Source organism: Gekko japonicus, unplaced genomic scaffold (assembly GCF_001447785.1).
Source record: "Gekko japonicus isolate JY-2015 unplaced genomic scaffold, Gekko_japonicus_V1.1 scaffold1678, whole genome shotgun sequence".
In the NCBI taxonomy this organism is placed as follows: Eukaryota; Metazoa; Chordata; class Lepidosauria; order Squamata; family Gekkonidae; genus Gekko; species Gekko japonicus.
The window spans coordinates 254727-271240 of NW_015169829.1; the positions used below are offsets into that span (position 1 = coordinate 254727).

Sequence of the window (16514 nt, forward strand, 5' to 3'; positions counted from 1 at the left end):
CAGCCACCATGGTGCCACTGATAGACTTATTCTTCATTAATCTATCTAATCCCCTTTTAAAGCTGTTTATTCCTGTAGCCATCGCAACATCCTCTGGCAGCAAAATCCACATTTTAATCACTCTGTATAAATAAGTTATCTAAATGGATCTAATGGATCTCATGGTCTGATTCAGTATAAAGCAACTTCATGTGTGTTTTTGGCCGCTGCTGCCAAGCCACCACACCTGGCCCCTTTTGGGGATGGGCCACAGCTCAGTGGACTTCCCTCTGTTTTGCATGCAGAAGGTCCCAGGTTCAATCCCTGACATCTCCAGTCAAAAGGACCAGGCAGTAGACGATGTGAAAAGACCTCTAGCTGAGACCATGGAGACCCACTGTCCGTCTGAGTAGACACTACTGACCTTGATGGACCGATGGTCTGATTCATTATAAGGCAGTTTCATGAGACATATGCACCAGCCCTGAGCCACCACAGGCTCTCCAAGGAATTCTGGGAATCATAGTTTTTAGCCCAATCTCTTCAGACCTTGGAAGCTAAGCAGAGTCACCGCTGGTTAGTACTTGGATGGACAACCGTCAAGGAAGCCCAGATTTGCTACACGGAGCCAGGAAATGGCAAACCACCTCCATTCATCTGCTGCACTGAAAACCCTACAGGGGTCACCAGAAGTTGACAGTGATTTGATAGCACCTTCTGCTACCTGGATGGCCTAGGCTAGCCTGATCTCATCGGAGCTAAGCAGGGTTGGCCCTGGTTAGTACTTGGATGGGGGACAACCAAGGAATTCGAGGGACACTATGCAGAGGGAGGCAATGGAAAACCACCTGTTAGTCTCTTGCCATGAAAACCCTACAGCAGGGGTGTCAAGCATGTGGCTCGGGGACTGAATCAGGCCCCCGGAGAACTTCCATCAGGCCCACAGTGGAACTGGCCATCTCCTGCTTCCAGTTCTGCTGCTGCTGCATCATAGCTTGCTTCTCCAGACTCTCTTAATCACTCAGCCATTTCATGTTTTAACCTGGGTCCTAGACTCAGAACTCTGAGCACGAGATTTCTGTGGTGAATGTCAATAAATTAAAAGTAGGTTTGCAGCTTACAGAGCTAATGTTTTAAGCATGTTTTTATTTTAAGTAAAAAAAAAAATCTTGTGTTTGTGTCCTTTATAAAGTTTACATCTCCGCTACCTGGCATTACGTTTCATGACATACATGGCCCGGCCCAACAAGGTCTCATTTATGTCAGATCCGGCCCTCATAACAAATGAGTTCAACACCACTGCCCTACATGGTTGCTGTAAGTCGGCTACAACTTGAAAGCACTTTCCACCACCAAAAATTCATGGCAGCCAACAGCTTTAAGTAATAACAGCAAGCTTGGATTCCCAAGATTCTTTAAAGAAAATCTCAACTAATTAAGCCAGGGCCTTTTTTTTTTGCTTATTTTGTAGAGGTAACCTCAGGCAATTAGCAAGAGCTCTTTAAAAAGGAGACATTAATAATGCCTCGTCAACAATTCGCCTCATTTTATTAAAAACAATCATTGCTTAAATTGGTGCTCCATAGTTAACTTACATAAAGATCTACTTTGCAGTTTAATGGAACAGTGGTCAATATATTTCAAAAGCCTGTCACGATTTAACGATTACAAGGCTTCTTTTGCAGTCTGAAATACACAGCCAGGTATGCTATTAAGGGAAAGCCATATAAATAAATCTTCGGTGCATTCCTAAATGAGGGATTATTCATTTACTGTAAACCATGCAGGATATCCATTTCACAATGCCAAGCAGCTATTGCGCGATATAAATCTGAAGACAGAACATTCATACAGACCCAAGATATCAATTAGGAAGCATCAAACCATAGTTCTGTTACTTCATGTAAGCAGTTTGTAAAGCCAAGAATTTTGCATTTATTAAAAAAAGGCACACAGTTAACCACAATGCTGCTCTTTGCAGTCTTCCCACATAACCGCAGGACTGCAAATAGTGTTTACAATCTAAAATATAGATTTCAATACATAATTAATTGCTGTTGTTGAACTCGCCTTCCCTTTGATATCAATAAACGTATCTTTGCCCACTCGGTTCTTCTTCCTAGAAGACAACCAAATGCCAGGGAGAAGCTGAAACCGCTCTCCTTGCAGAAACGAAGGAGAGAGTCACGGGGCACATGCTAGGACAGAGCATTTATGTACCTGCATATTCACCCCTTCGAAGATCAAAAAAAAGACTCCTAAGAAGTAATTGGAAAGGGGGCCAGAAAAGAAGCAAAACTAGGCCTTAATGTTCCAAGCAAAGACAAGGGGCTGTGGTCCTTAGGTCCACCTGCTTTCCCTTCTTCCTCAGAAGGCAGCACCAAGATTGAAGACTTCCAGGACTGTTCCTTGAGACCTGGTGTCACGGCTCAGGGGGGGGGGGGGGATCACCTGACGCTGCCACCACTCTGGATTTAGGATCCCTTGAGAAGGTCCAGAGCACCCCCCAAGACCTTTAGACCTCCCTTTTAGCCGAATAATAGGTGTGAGGACCAGGCAGAGTACAACAAGGAAAAGGTTTACTTTATAAGAGGTCAAACAAACAAGGTGCAGAAATATAACAGTAAGTGGGTGAAAATAAAAGAAATGAAATGCCCCAACGCGTCGAAATATATACTGTCCCTAGCTCACTATTCCAAGTGGCACTAGACTACTCACCCTTCCCTCAGGATGAGGGTCTCTTCCCTGCAGCCGCCTTCTTTCTGGCTCTGCCCTCTGGAAAGAATAACAGCTTTTCCTGCTGCTCCAGATCTTTTATTCCAAGCCCTCCTCTTTTCCTATTGGTCAATTTTGGCTCCAAAACCTCTCAGGGGCTTCTGGGAGTTGTAGGCCCAGCCTCACCTACTGCTAGCCAGGCTCCCTGGGCCTAGTAGGCCTCTGGTGGCACAGCCCAGATCATGACACCTGGAAATCAGGTGAAATGACAACTGTGTTTGGTTCTGTTGCCTAGAGATCAGGACGCTAAACTAGGGGTGTCAAACATGCGGCCCAGAGGCCAGATCAGACCCCCGGGGGGCTTCTATCAGGCCCACAGTGGAACTGGCTGTCTTCTGCTGCTTCTTTGTGGGTTTGCGGTTTACAGATACACTCCTGAACAGTATACTCAAGATTCCAACAGCACAGACATTTCGATGCAATAATTCAGAGCAAGAGGTGTCAGTTATCAGACACTGTTAAATAAACAAAATATTGCAAGAGTGCTAATGTTTTAAGCATGTTTTCATTTTAAGTAAAAAAAAAGTTTGTGTTTGTGTCCTTTATAAAGTTTATATCTCCACTACCTGGCATTACATTTTATGACACACATGGCCCGGCCCAACAAGGTCTCATTTATGTCAGATCCGGCCCACATAACAAATGAGTTCGACACCCCTGCGCTAAACCATGATCAGCTTACAACCTGGTTTGTATGTAAGAACAGTGAGCCACGGTTATGCAAAGGTGGTTGCAGGGATGAATCGCAGGCACCAATGAACCGTTTAAAAGATGCATTGAACACACATTCATCAGATTCCAACTTGTCATCGCTCAACGTACCTTTGGAAATTGTTTCACTGGAATTAATACTTTCTGTCCCAGTTTCATATTTTTGTTAATCACTACGTCGATGTATTTTTCCTCTTCCTTTCCTTCCCCTTTTTGAAATTTCTCGATTTCTGCAACAAGGAAAAAAAGGACAACACGATTTAGTAGGAATATATACAAATCATGTTAAAGCCACTGAAAGCACTTATTCTCAAGCCACAACAAACGGCAGGTAAATAAATCGAGGAGATTCTGAAGATTTCACTTGCACTGTTCTCCGTTTCTTAGATCAGGGCAAAGTACAGCTGTTAAAAACTCAACTTCTGATTAAACCTTCAGTTGTTTGCCCTCAGAGTTATGCACAGATTTGGGAGAGTGCAACAGCTTGCATATTACTCCAAGGAGCTCAGGCGACTTACATGACCGTTCCCTTTTTCATCCTCACAACACTCTTGTGAGGCAGGAAAGGAGGAAACTGCATGGCTGAGCCAAGCTGACAAAAAGCTCCATGTTGGGATTTGAACTAGTGTCTCCCTCGTCCCGGAGTTGTCTGTCAGTCACCTCACTAATTCTCAGGAAGAAGTACACAAAACTCAAAACGATAAAGTGACAAACCTTTCTGGAGTGCATTTCTGACATGCAATTCTCATGTAGAGTCAGATTTTGTGGACCAAGGTTCCATGGGACATTTGGAAGCAAGATCAAATTCAATAGGCACAGGAACAGCACATCAATTTCCACAACCCTGGAAAATTATGATATTTGTCCCAGAGTGTGACTCATCTGGGAGAGCCACAAAAGATTTTTTTTTTTTGCGATGAAGTCACAAATGAGTTATGGTGACCTTACAGGGTTTTCAAGGCAAGAGATTCCAGAGGTGGTTCGCCATGGCCCGCCTCTGCATCATGACCCTGGTATTCCTTGGTGGTCTCCCATCCAAAAACTAGCCTATCCTGCTTAAATTCAGAGACCTAATGAGATCCGGATAGTCTGGGCCATCCAGGTTAGGGTCACAAAAGCGTAGGTAGGGAGAGATGCTGCATTTCCAAGGTGCTCTTCTGCAAAGAACTAGTCTCACCAACTCTATCATAGAGATTCCAAACCAAGTATGATTTGAGCATTTGACCTGTATCTAAAATGCGAACCCCCCTCCACCAAGAGCTGAGGGGCCACATTCAAAATGTGTAATCTCTGGAAAGGCCAGGACCAGTCACAGCTCCATCACTGAGAAGTCATGTCTGCAGCTGGGCTGAACGCTCTACAAAGCTAACAAATGCCTTGTTTGGGATCTGCATGCAAAAAAAGCATTAAATAGTATTACTCAAAACCAACGCAGCCCAAGCAGCATCGGGAGCATCAAGATAAATGGTCCTGCCTCCCCTTTCCCACTGTAGTCTGTGCATCCCAAAATTGTGCCCCCCTGGGTCAAAGGACCCCCTAGGAATATCACCGAGGCTGAAGAAGGGACTTGCGGTGGGGAGAGAACCAGACAAATCAAGTCACCCTCCCCTACTGAAAGTGCCTGCTGCCAAGAAGAACGGAGACCTAGGATGCTGGTTGCAGACTAAGGATCATCAAAATTAGCTTCTTTTGCACTTCGATCTTCAAAAAGACACAAGAAGAGCCCTGCTGGATCAGACCAGTGGTCCATCTATTACAGCATCCTGTCTCACACAGTGGCCAAAGCCAGCTTCCCTGGAGGACCAGAAAAAAAGGCCATAAATGCTCAGGGCCTTCCCCTGATGCTCTTCCCTGGAGGACCAAAAAAAAAGGGCATAAATGCTCAGGGCCTTCCCCTGATGCTGCCTCCTACCACTGTTATTCTTTCTTGAGTTATTTCTCTGCAGACAGAAAGGGGAAGATGACAGGGAGATTTAGAATACAGGTAAATCAGGTTTTAAATCAGTTTCCAAATTCAGGCTTTAAATCAAACTGCCTTCCTTTCCAGCGTATTTGACCTAGCTGGTGATTACATGTTTCTCTTTTATGAACTGCTGGCCCACTATGAGCCCTCAAGGAAGAGAAGGGGACCGAACAGCCCAAATGTACGGTCTGTTTAAAGAACAAAGATGGGCTAGATCTTTCCATTGCTTGCAAGAACAACATTCTCTGAGTGTTAAATGGCAAACTGCCTCAGATGAATAAAAACCTATTTCCTGTCTCCTACTCATTTCAAGTGTAAAGCCAGCCACACATAATTGAGCTGAGGACCTGAGATTTATCGCTCCCTTCTGGGACAAAAAAACCCCAAAACTGAACCTGCTCACACCCAACGTGGTACAAGAATAGCTCTTAAAAGAATTGCCTTGCTGGATAAGACCAAGGCCCATCCAGCCCAGCTGCTCAAATCATGTCATGGTGATGCTCCTTTTTCCTTGATCCCTCCTACGGTATCAGCCTGAGGCAGACTGCACCAGTACCTGGAGGTTCCATTTAGTGATCACCAACAACCAGTGTGGTGGAACGGGCAATGGAAGTGACTGAATCTATGCATCTCTTTACAAAAGGGAGAAAGAAATCATTTAAAACAACCTGTCACAAAGCTATCTTGAGACTGTGAGCACTATACAACAAGACCTTGCTGTTAGAGATGTAAAATTTCCGGAAATTTTGAAGCTCGGAAAAAAACCCGGGTTTTTTCCCAGGTTTTTTCGGGGGGAAACGGAAATTTTCAGAAAAATTGAAAAAATGCTACATTAGCACTTCTTTTGTCTTTTCTAGATTGAAAGTCAATCTGTTACTTTAGGCACATAAAATATGACTATGGACATTTTTACTTGGCATGAAATTATCACAACTAGCATATTAAAAATATAGTGTATCCAAACAGTTATTACAAACAGAATACTTGCCCACATGCAAAAACGAAACTGAAACCTTTTTCTTTTCTCGTGACAATAGCGCCTCCTAAAGGAAGAAATGCATCTTGTTCTTGCATTGGAGAGTTCAGTTTGTAACCTAGGACTTGCTTGTCCTCAGTGCACAGAACTGATATATATATTAGAAATGATTTGGAAAATATTTGAACACCTTGTCTTAAAACATTTTATTCATAATGTTAAAATAAAACGTTCCATAATCGTTTTTTTTTTTTTTCTTTTTTCAATTTTTCGGAAAAAAACAAAAAAGGCTTCATGGAAAAAACGGTAAAAAGGCGTTTTCCCCCCGAATTTTTCCGTTTTTTTTTTCCGGGCCTTCACATCTCTACCTGCTGTTGAATTATTTCTTTTTCCCTGCCTTTCACCTTCAGAAGGAGGACTTCAACATCTGGACCTTAGTGGACAAGGAACACAACTGCAAGACCATGAAGGAAGTGCAAGCATAGCATGCACTGGAAGAGGTAGAGGAAGTTGTAGAGGGGCCACAGCTCAGTGGTAGAGCACCTGCATGGCAAGTACAAGGTCACAGGTTCAATCCCTGGCCTCTCCAGTCAAAAGGATTACATCAGGTAGTTGATGATATGAAGACCTCAGCCTGGAGACTTCCTGCCAGTCTGTGTAGACGATACTGACCTCGATAGACCAAGGGCCCGATTCAAGAGAAGGCAGATTCATGGGATCAAATTGTCAGCAGGTTAACATTCAGGCACCTTTTAATCCTTGCTTTTTCAAACGCACGCAAGTCTTGTTCGCAGTCTTCCGTCCCCCACCCCATTCAACAAAACTAAGCCTGAATCCAGTTTCCCTAAGTACCTCATTAAGAACACTAATACAATGAATATCCATTTCTACAGAAAGTATATTTAGCCATCATTTGTTCCACTTTCTCCCAGCTCTTCATTACATTCCACAATGCCTCTTATCTAGAATGTACAATACCTTCCGTAAGAAAAAAAGGAAGTCTTAAAATAAATCCAACTTGTACCAGTAGAGGTATATTCAAAATGTAATGCTTGGTTCAATGGAATCCAGATCAATACAATTATCTTCATCGTGCATGTGTGTGTGTGCACGCAACCTAAGACCACCATGAATCACATAACTGGCGGCAGTACACAAATCTGGCATGTCTCCCTCCCTCAAAAGAAAACTGTGGCAGGGTAAATGTCCATGAAGCTATTCTATATTTATTAAATTTAGGAAGCTAATAGTCAGGCTAACAACAACAACTTGCCCAAAGAATTACAGAAGAACATAAGAGAAGCCAATGTTGGATCAGGCCAATGGCCAATCCAGTCCAACACTCTGTGTCACACAGTGGCCAGAAATACCAGGGGCCATCAGGAGGCCCACCAGTGGGGCCAGGACACTAGAAGCCCTCCCACTGTCGCACTCCCCCCAGCACCAAGAATATAGGGCATCACTTGCCCCAGCCTGAGAGTTCCTACCTATACCTTGTGGCTAATAGCCACTGATGGACCTCTGCTCCATATGCTTATCTAATTCTCTCTTGAAGCCGTCCATGCTTGTAGCCGCCACCACCTCCTGTGGCAGTGAATTCCATGTGTTAATCACTCTTTGGGTGAAGAAGGACTTCCTTTTATCTGTTCTAACCCGACTGCTCAGCAATTTCATTTGTGCCCATGAGTCCCGGATTGTAAGAATTACATTAAATCAAATTAAATCAAATTAAAACTTTGACCAGAACAAAATAGGTAAGAGTTCAAATGTTTATTTGGTTCATTAACCTATTTCACAAGAAACGTCTCTTAAAACCAAACGAAACTCGCTCCAGTGAAATCTGCTGTCATGCAAGATAAGCCAGATCATACCTGCATGAAGGAGCTCAGGTCATTAGTTTCCACTGAACAACACTTAGGATTGGATCCAGACTGAATGGGCTTGTCCCACTGATTCCCCCTTCCTGCAGCAGACCCCCCCCCCTCTTATGTGTGGTCCTCAGGGTCCCCTGTCCCACAGGAGCAGCATTTTGTGGGGATCAGCAGGATGCAGGGAAATTTCTGCACTGCAGCCCATTAACCGCACAACAAACTCTTCACATTGCTGTGAAGACGGAGGTTCCAAGAGATTTTTTTTTCTGTAGTGGACAGCCAAGCAACATCTTGCCTTGAGGGTTCAATCAGCACATATGCCAGTTGTGGCTCACCCACATTTAGGAAGTTTTTTAAAAAGAAGTCTTAAAAAAAAAAAGGTAAAACATTTTCAACACAGCTTGGCTTACAATCCAGACAAATTCCAAGAAATACTTAGCACAAGGCATGTAGATAACCGGCATCACCACGCAGAAGTTAGATATGGTCAGCAGCTAAAAGGAACACTTGGAATGTTAGCCATACCAACACTACGGCAGGTAGCGTTTGGGGGTCAATATACCTGGGCAAATTGAATGGGAGTCAAAAATGGAAATACAACCCCGAAACAAGACAACTGTACTGCTGGGTGTCTTGCTCTGCATTCCACTGGTAAAGCCCTATTTGTATTACCGTGTTCTGTTCCTCACTTGCAGAAATGTATGAACAAGATTGGGGGGGGGGGGTTTGGCTGAATGAGGGACGGAAGCGGGGCAGCTGGAAGCAGGGGGCGGGGCTTCATCATGTGCCACGCCCCCTCGCACTTCACCCGGGGGAACTGTGTTCCCCCGCGATCCCCCCCCCCCAAAATGACCTCTGGTCAAAAGAAAGAACTCATTATATCCAGCTACACCCAAGTCCAAGCACTGGAGCAGGCTTGCACTGGGGTATTGAGCTACCTAACAGCAACTGAGGTAAGTATTTGATTGGATGAGTCTGAATGGATTCAAGGCATGAGGTAGATGGTGGATTGGATCTAGAGATCTGTGTATGCAATTCCCCCAGCAGCTATTTCCAACTCCAAGAAAGATGCTTGCTGGCATTGCAGGATCTGCATAAACTAAACAGCCATGTAGGCTGGGGGACAGTACAGAGAAGGAAATCAGAGCAAATCCACTGAGGAAGAAGCAGGAAGCCCAGTTTTGTTCCTTTCAAGCCAGCATGTCTATTGGTCTATGCAGGAAGCAGTTTTCTTCGAGTTGCAGGGGACTGTATTGGGGGGGGGGGGTTTGCAGGAAAGATCCATGACCATCTGAGCCTTCCACAGACAGGTCACTGGATTCAACTCTGTCTCTCTGCCACAGTCCAAGGTGTCTGTCAGAGATAAGACAGAACAGAGTTCCCCAATCCCCAAAACATATTTTAGATGAGGATTCTGTGTAGTAAAAGAGATTATGGGATATATAAGCCTCTTCTGAATTTTTATTCTACAAAACTTTGTCTCGGTATATGAACCCACTCAGACAGCTCTGTATTCAGCAGTAGAAACTACATTGGGTTTTTCTGTGCTGCTATCTGGGCTAGAAAGACAATGCGCGCCAGCTTTTAAAACGCAATTTGCAGAATTCTGACAAGAATGACCGTAAGACTGCCTTGAGGCTCATGTGCAAACAGGACATTTGCAAGTTGCCCATCCTTATTTCGAGTGGAGAGTCCCAAAGCAAAATGCAGGTCCTCAATTACTGCTACAAAATGAGCACTAGAAATATTACACGTTGCCCTTTTCCGGCTTTTTATTTGTTCGGCGAAACCACGAATCCCGGATCCCATCAAAATAACACCAAAGCTCACCAGAGGACTGCCTCTAGTCTATAGCCTGCTACCAGTTAATTGGGGATAGCCAAGTGAGGCCAACGAGGAAATCCAATCAGACTTTCAAGGTCGAACGAGTAGGAGGATTTGTCGTCCCTTAATCCCTAGATTACATTCTGTTCTACTTGGCTTTGTGCGCTGATATAGTCTCCTAGCTCAGAAATAATAGATGAACATGTGATTAAGGTTTCTGATAATGCTACGGATTAAATTCCCATGTTCCCAGACCACGGGCACGATGTTAGTAGCGGTCCAGAAACTCATGTCTGTCAGTGGAAGAATTACTGTATTTTATTCCGAGCACAGTGGGCTAAGCAAGGATTGTTTCATGCTGAAGGCACATGACAGAATGTAATGCTACTGAGTGCATTAGATAATGGAAAAGTAGGCTTGTTTCGCTCTAATTTCAAAGTAGAATTAATCTTCCTGCAAGAGGTCGATTATTGTCAGCCATGTTTCTTCTATTAATGCTGCACGCAATGGAACTTCTTAGGCCATATTAAAGGGATGCCCCCTGCCCACAATAATTACTTCCATCAATACCCAGGGCTAAACAACAGGGTGGACGGACCAAAGCCAACGTCACTGCACTATTCAAGAATCCTTCTGCAGTTAGCTTCCTCCAATGCACACTTGCACCAATCAGAATTCTGAAATAAACTATTATTAGTAACCATTTAATTCTAAGACTCAAAAGCTCTACTCGGGGCTGTACAAATGGCTTTTCAATGTGCCAGATGCAGAGAGAGCTATGCCCTTAATCTGGAAAGGATGTTGTTGCAAGGGATAAATTGTGCTTTGCTTAAGACATTCATTTTGCCTGCCATACAACATAAAGGTTATCAAGGAATAAATCTTTATGATTAATAATATAGTGCTAAATCACGTATGCAACCTGATTTTAAAGGTGGCTAGACTGGCTTTTGAGCAAGAGAAACCTTTTCCTTTATGTATTTAACCACAATGTGAATACGCTCGGTCTACAATCTTGTTCCAACACAGATCTTCACCACAGGAAAGATGGTCGAAAGACACGTCCTTAGAGTTAAGCTACTGAAAGCAAACATTTAAGGCTCGTAATGAGGGACTTGCACAATCTCAATTTTTCTCATTTTATCTCTGCATAGTTGACCCTCCTCCCCAGCAATCCCACATGACGCTCCTGCTTCAACAGCACTGTGGCACGAAAGGCAGATTTAAAAATGGGGGATTGGGGGGGGGCACTAAAGCCCTTAGCCTCACAGAAAAGGTTTCAACACTGTTTGGATCTTGGCCATTATTCACTAAGCACGCTATATGGTAGCACTGAGGATTAGTAATTTACAACATTTTAATCTGGACTTGTGGAATCTAAATAACGCAAAACTATCTCTTAAGAATTTAATCCTGCTACTGCTCTTGACTACTTCAGTGGTCTGAGCCGTGAACAGTTATGTATGTGGGTATACCAACCCACGAAAACTCAGCTATTTGAATTGACTAGTTCGTATTACATAGTTGGGGGGAAAGATTTCCATATATATGCAAAAGTATGTGTGTCACGGCTCAGGTGGGGCGTCACCTGATGCTGCCACCACTCTGGTTTTAGGATCCCTTGAGAAGGCCCCAGAGCACCCTCCCAAGACCTTCAGACCTCCCTTGTTTTGGCCGAAATAAGTGTGAGGACCAGACAGAGTAAACAACAAGTAAAAGGTTTATATTTACGGAAGGTCAGCCCAATATAGGAAACAAACAAGGTGCAAGAACAATAGCAATAAGGGGGTGAAGAGAAAAGAAACCAAATGCCCTAACGCGTCTAGACTTACTGTCCCTAGCTCACTGTCTCAAGTGGGCCTCAGTCTGCTGACCCTTCCTCTCAGGATGAGGGTCTCTTCCCTGCAGCAGCCTTCCTTCTGGCTCTGCCCTCTTGGAAGAAAGAACAGCTCTTCTTCGGTACCAGCTCTTTTGTTATAAGTCCCCTTTCCCTGTGATTGGATAAAATTGGAGCCAAAACCTCTCAGGGGCTTCTGGGAGTTGTAGGCCTGGCCTCCTCCCACCCTGGGCCCGCTAGGCCTTTGCTTGCACAGCCCAGATCATGACAATGAGTTAAGCCAGTTCATAGCTACAACCTCAACCTGATGGTAGGATGTTCTTAAACTGCTGGCTGAAGACACAGATCACTTAACATCCCCCAAGTCAGAACTTTAGTAAGTAATTATCAACTGGGCACTGTAAGACCTGAAGTGTGCATGACTTTATATTCTGTTGTGATGCACACTTACACCTTAGTAGATAATGTAACAATTTCGCTGAACTGGGTGCGGGACGGAACGGAGGCCTTGGCCACACTGCCTGCTCCAGGATAATTTTCCTTGCTGCTTCATAAAACCTGCTCTATATGTCTCTCAGTAGCCTGAAGCGCTCCCTTTCATTTCCTTTCACCTCTCCAGCCCGTGAACAGCCTGCCAGCACTGGGTCTCCACAGACGCCCTACCGCTTTCCGAAACTGCTTCTAGCTCCTACCTTTCTGTCCTGACAATTCCATCTCGCTCCTAATTCAAATGCATCTCGCAATGTCAATATATATATCTGTTTGCCGTGCCCTTTTAGCATTCAGAGTTCTACGGAGCTTCAGAGGCCTCAGCTGAATCACCATGGCTACCTCTTCAAGCCATCTTATTTTAGTTCTTGGGCTTTATGTCCTCTTCTTTCAGAAAACTCAGAGTGGCTGACAGATACCCCATCAGTTTCTCACCTCGGCCATGAACTGATCCTGCTTTGCTTTCTTGTTAGGCACTTGAAGCCCATTTGCTAGGTTGTTCCCTGGCTGCAACTCTTCCGCCTATACAGTAGGACATGTCACAGTTCCTGACAACTTTCCGTCATGTGACAGCCAGGAAAGGGAAAGAACTCTTGTGCCTTTATCAGTTGTTGTTACCACATGGTGATCAATGGAGAAAGGACCCAGTGTGTATAGGTACTGGCATGCACAGAGACACCTCTCTCTCCTGAGACACCAAACCAAATGGGCAATATGGCCCAATCCTTAGAGAGAGAAAATGCTACGACTATCACATACTTACCACTGCATGGGTTCTATCTCCTCGTCTTTGTGGGATATGGTTCAAGCTGACTTAAGAACATAAGAACATAAGAGATGCCAATGTTGGATCAGGCCAAAGGCCCATCCAGTCCAACACTCTGTATCACACAGTGGCCAGAAATACCAGTGCCATCAGGAGGTCCACCAGTGGGGCCAGGACATTAGAAGCCATCCCACTGTTGACCCCCCCAAGCACCAAGAGGACAGAGCATCACTTGCCCCAGAGTCCCTATCTATACCTTGTGGCTAATAGCCACTGATGGACCTCTGCTCCATATGCTTATCTAATTCCCTTTCGAAGCCGTCCATGCTTGTAGCCACCACCACTTCCTGTGGCAGTGAATTCCAAGTGTTAATCACTCTTTGGGTGAAGAAGTACTTCCTTTTATCCGTTCTAACCCGACCACTCAGCAATTTCATGGAGTGCCCACGAGTTCTTGTATTGTGAAAAAGGGAGAAAAGTACCTATTTCTCTACCTGCTCTTTCCCATGCATAATCTTATAAACCTCTCTCCTAATTCAAATGCAGGGAAGAGACCCTCATCCTGACTTCTTATGTTACAGTACAACTAGATAAATATATGGACACCTTTAAGATTTTTTTGTAACATTTCCTAAAGTGTATCCATTGCAATTATTGATAAAAAATGATCGGACCTCTAGTCCAGGCACTGGACTCCATTACCTGGGCACTAGGAATTAACTGCTTCCATGCATCAACATCAGTGATGTGGGTTTGAAAATTTTCCCAAAAACCATTTTTGATGTGATATTCCCTCCCCCTCGCGGAAGAATTTCCTGCCCCATATATGTAAAATGCAGTCTGTCTGTAGTTGTCAGGGCTGACGGGCTACAAAACAATTATGCTAAATAGGCTATAATGTACATGAAGCATAGACAAGCCCCAGTGCTTGTACATGGTTCTGAATTGCCGCTAAGATAATTTAAATACTCAAATATTCATTAAAATTTGAATCAGAGACTTTCTGATTCTATTTTCCCTGGGAAACCCACATCATCAATCAATTGTCAGGTAGCCCTGTCATAGATCTGGAATGTGACTGCCCTTGAGAGAACAGCTCTGAGAGAACTTGTGACTGACCCAAGGTAACACCAGCAGGTGCAAGTGGAGGAGTGGGGAATCAAACCCGGTTCTCCCAGATTAGAGTCCGCACTCCTAACCACGACACCAAACTGGCTCCAAGCATACACAGAGACACCTCTCTCTCCTGAGACAACAAACCAAATGGGCAATATGGCCCAATCCTTAGAGAGAGAAAATGCTACGACTATCACATAAAACCCATGCAGTGGTAAGTATCTCCTCAGCTTTGTGGGATATGGTTCAAGCTGACTTCTTACGTTACAGTACAACTAGATAAATATATGGACACCTTTAAGATTTTTTTGTAACGTTTCCTAAAGTGTATCCATTGCAATTATTGATAAAAATTGCTCGGACCTCTAGTCCAGGCACTGGGCTCCATTACCTGGGCACTAGGAATTAACTGCTTCCATGCATCAACATCAGTGATGTGGGTTTGAAAATTTTCCCAAAAACCAGTTTTGATGTGATATTCCCTCCCCCTCGCGGAAGAATTTCCTGCCCCATATATGTAAAATGCAGTCTGTCTGTAGTTGTCAGGGCTGACGGGCTACAAAACAATTGTGCTAAATAGGCTATAATGTACATGAAGCATAGACAAACCCCAGTGCTTGTACATGGTTCTGAATTGCCGCTAAGATAATTTAAATACTCAAATATTCATTAAAATTTGAATCAGAGACTTTCTGATTCTATTTTCCCTGGGAAACCCACATCATCAATCGTCAGGTAGCCCTGTCATAGATCTGGAATGTTTTTGTGTGTGTTTGTGTGGGGATAATCCCCCTCTACTTCTCAGCTCTTTCCTGCCCAGCTACTGGGTGCGTTCAGACGGGGCATTTGTAACGGAATAGGTGACGATTCCAACCGGTGTACTTACCGGCGTTCACATGGCGAACATCTGCCTCCCGTCCCTAACCGTTACAAAGCCGTTTACACCGTTGTACTCTGCCACTAGGTCCCAAGTGGTGGTAAACAGAGTGCAATAGTATAGCCGGCCATTCCTGACACAAGCTGTACACGTGTTCTTTAGTACTGGATCCACTAATAAACAGTTATCTTCTTATGAAGCCCTGTGTGGTGTGAACTGACTAAGGAGCCTAACATCAATATACACCTGTCAGGCCACAAGCACGGCATCAAGACAAGGCTAGAGAAATGTTCCCAATTCTTAGGGGAAATGGATTCTTAAGCACACTTTTTTGTTTTTTTAAGGTCAGGTAAGAGTGCATCGGGTTTTTCTCCAGCCCTGAAGTAAAATTCCTCCACTGAGAAACCAGAGCAGGAGCAGAGGGTGCCTTTGCCTTCTGTGATCGGGAAGACACGTAAAAGGTCTTTATTTCAAAGGGGATTTGGTGGAGAATAAACTGGTTTAGCAGACCCAGCTGTGCTGCGTTCTATTTGTTCGCAACTTGTTGCTTTGTTAGCCTCCTTAAGTCCAAGGATACGAGGTGGAATATAAATACGGGCATTGTGAACAAATGAATCTAATGCAGCTCACAGCTCTCAACCTGCCCACCCCCATTTCCATCTGGAATTTGTATGCTTCACAGGTTTAAAACAAGATTAAAAACTCGAATATTATGCTTCAAGTATATCAATCTCAGCTGGAACACAAAAGAATTCTCATAAATATTCTACAAGACCGTACCAACACGACCCGCCTCCCTGAACCCAGGCTTTATTTTTAATCTTTGTTTCTTCCCTTTCTTTTGCATTTAAAGGATTTGTATGTTGTCATTCCGACAATGGCCTCTCCAAAGCAGCATTCTCTCAAACGCTTCTCGTTTCCTGTGGGTCATTCAAGTTCTGCCAAGACGCATTCACTAGAATTCACCCTTGTTAAGACCCCCCCAGAAGCCAAGAGTGATAATTCAGTATCCTGTTCTGCAGGATCTACATACCGCACTCTCTGTTGGGGGGACAAAATGTGGAATCTCAAAAAAAAATGTGGAATCTCATTCCTCTTTCAAAGGTGTTGAGAACTTCTATGACTGCACCAGTCATCCCTATTTATTTATATTATAGACAGACGACGACTTAAGCAAAGAGAGTTACGTTTGGCCTCACTTACTCAGTGGGAGTATCAAAGCTGTTGAAGTGTTCCTATGACAGACAGAAAGCTGAAAATTGGTTCACACATCCATCATGCTTTTATTATTAAAGTTTGAAATTGAAAACCAGACTTTTTATTTAACCTC

At 44.0% G+C, this 16514-nt stretch overlaps 1 protein-coding gene across 2 annotated transcripts in view; it reads right to left on the minus strand.

Annotated features, from left to right (window-relative positions):
• The window catches only part of KHDRBS3 (KH domain containing, RNA binding, signal transduction associated 3), a 196786-nt gene that overhangs the window by 112174 nt on the left and 68098 nt on the right, over positions 1-16514 (minus strand). For both annotated transcript variants that reach the window (XR_001482677.1, XM_015417270.1), the window contains exon 2: positions 3577-3695. Coding sequence is in view for 1 of the 2 variants with exons in the window: in XM_015417270.1 (XP_015272756.1) it covers positions 3577-3695 (119 nt within the window). In the remaining variant the exon portion in view is untranslated. The remainder of the gene's footprint in view (positions 1-3576; positions 3696-16514) is intronic.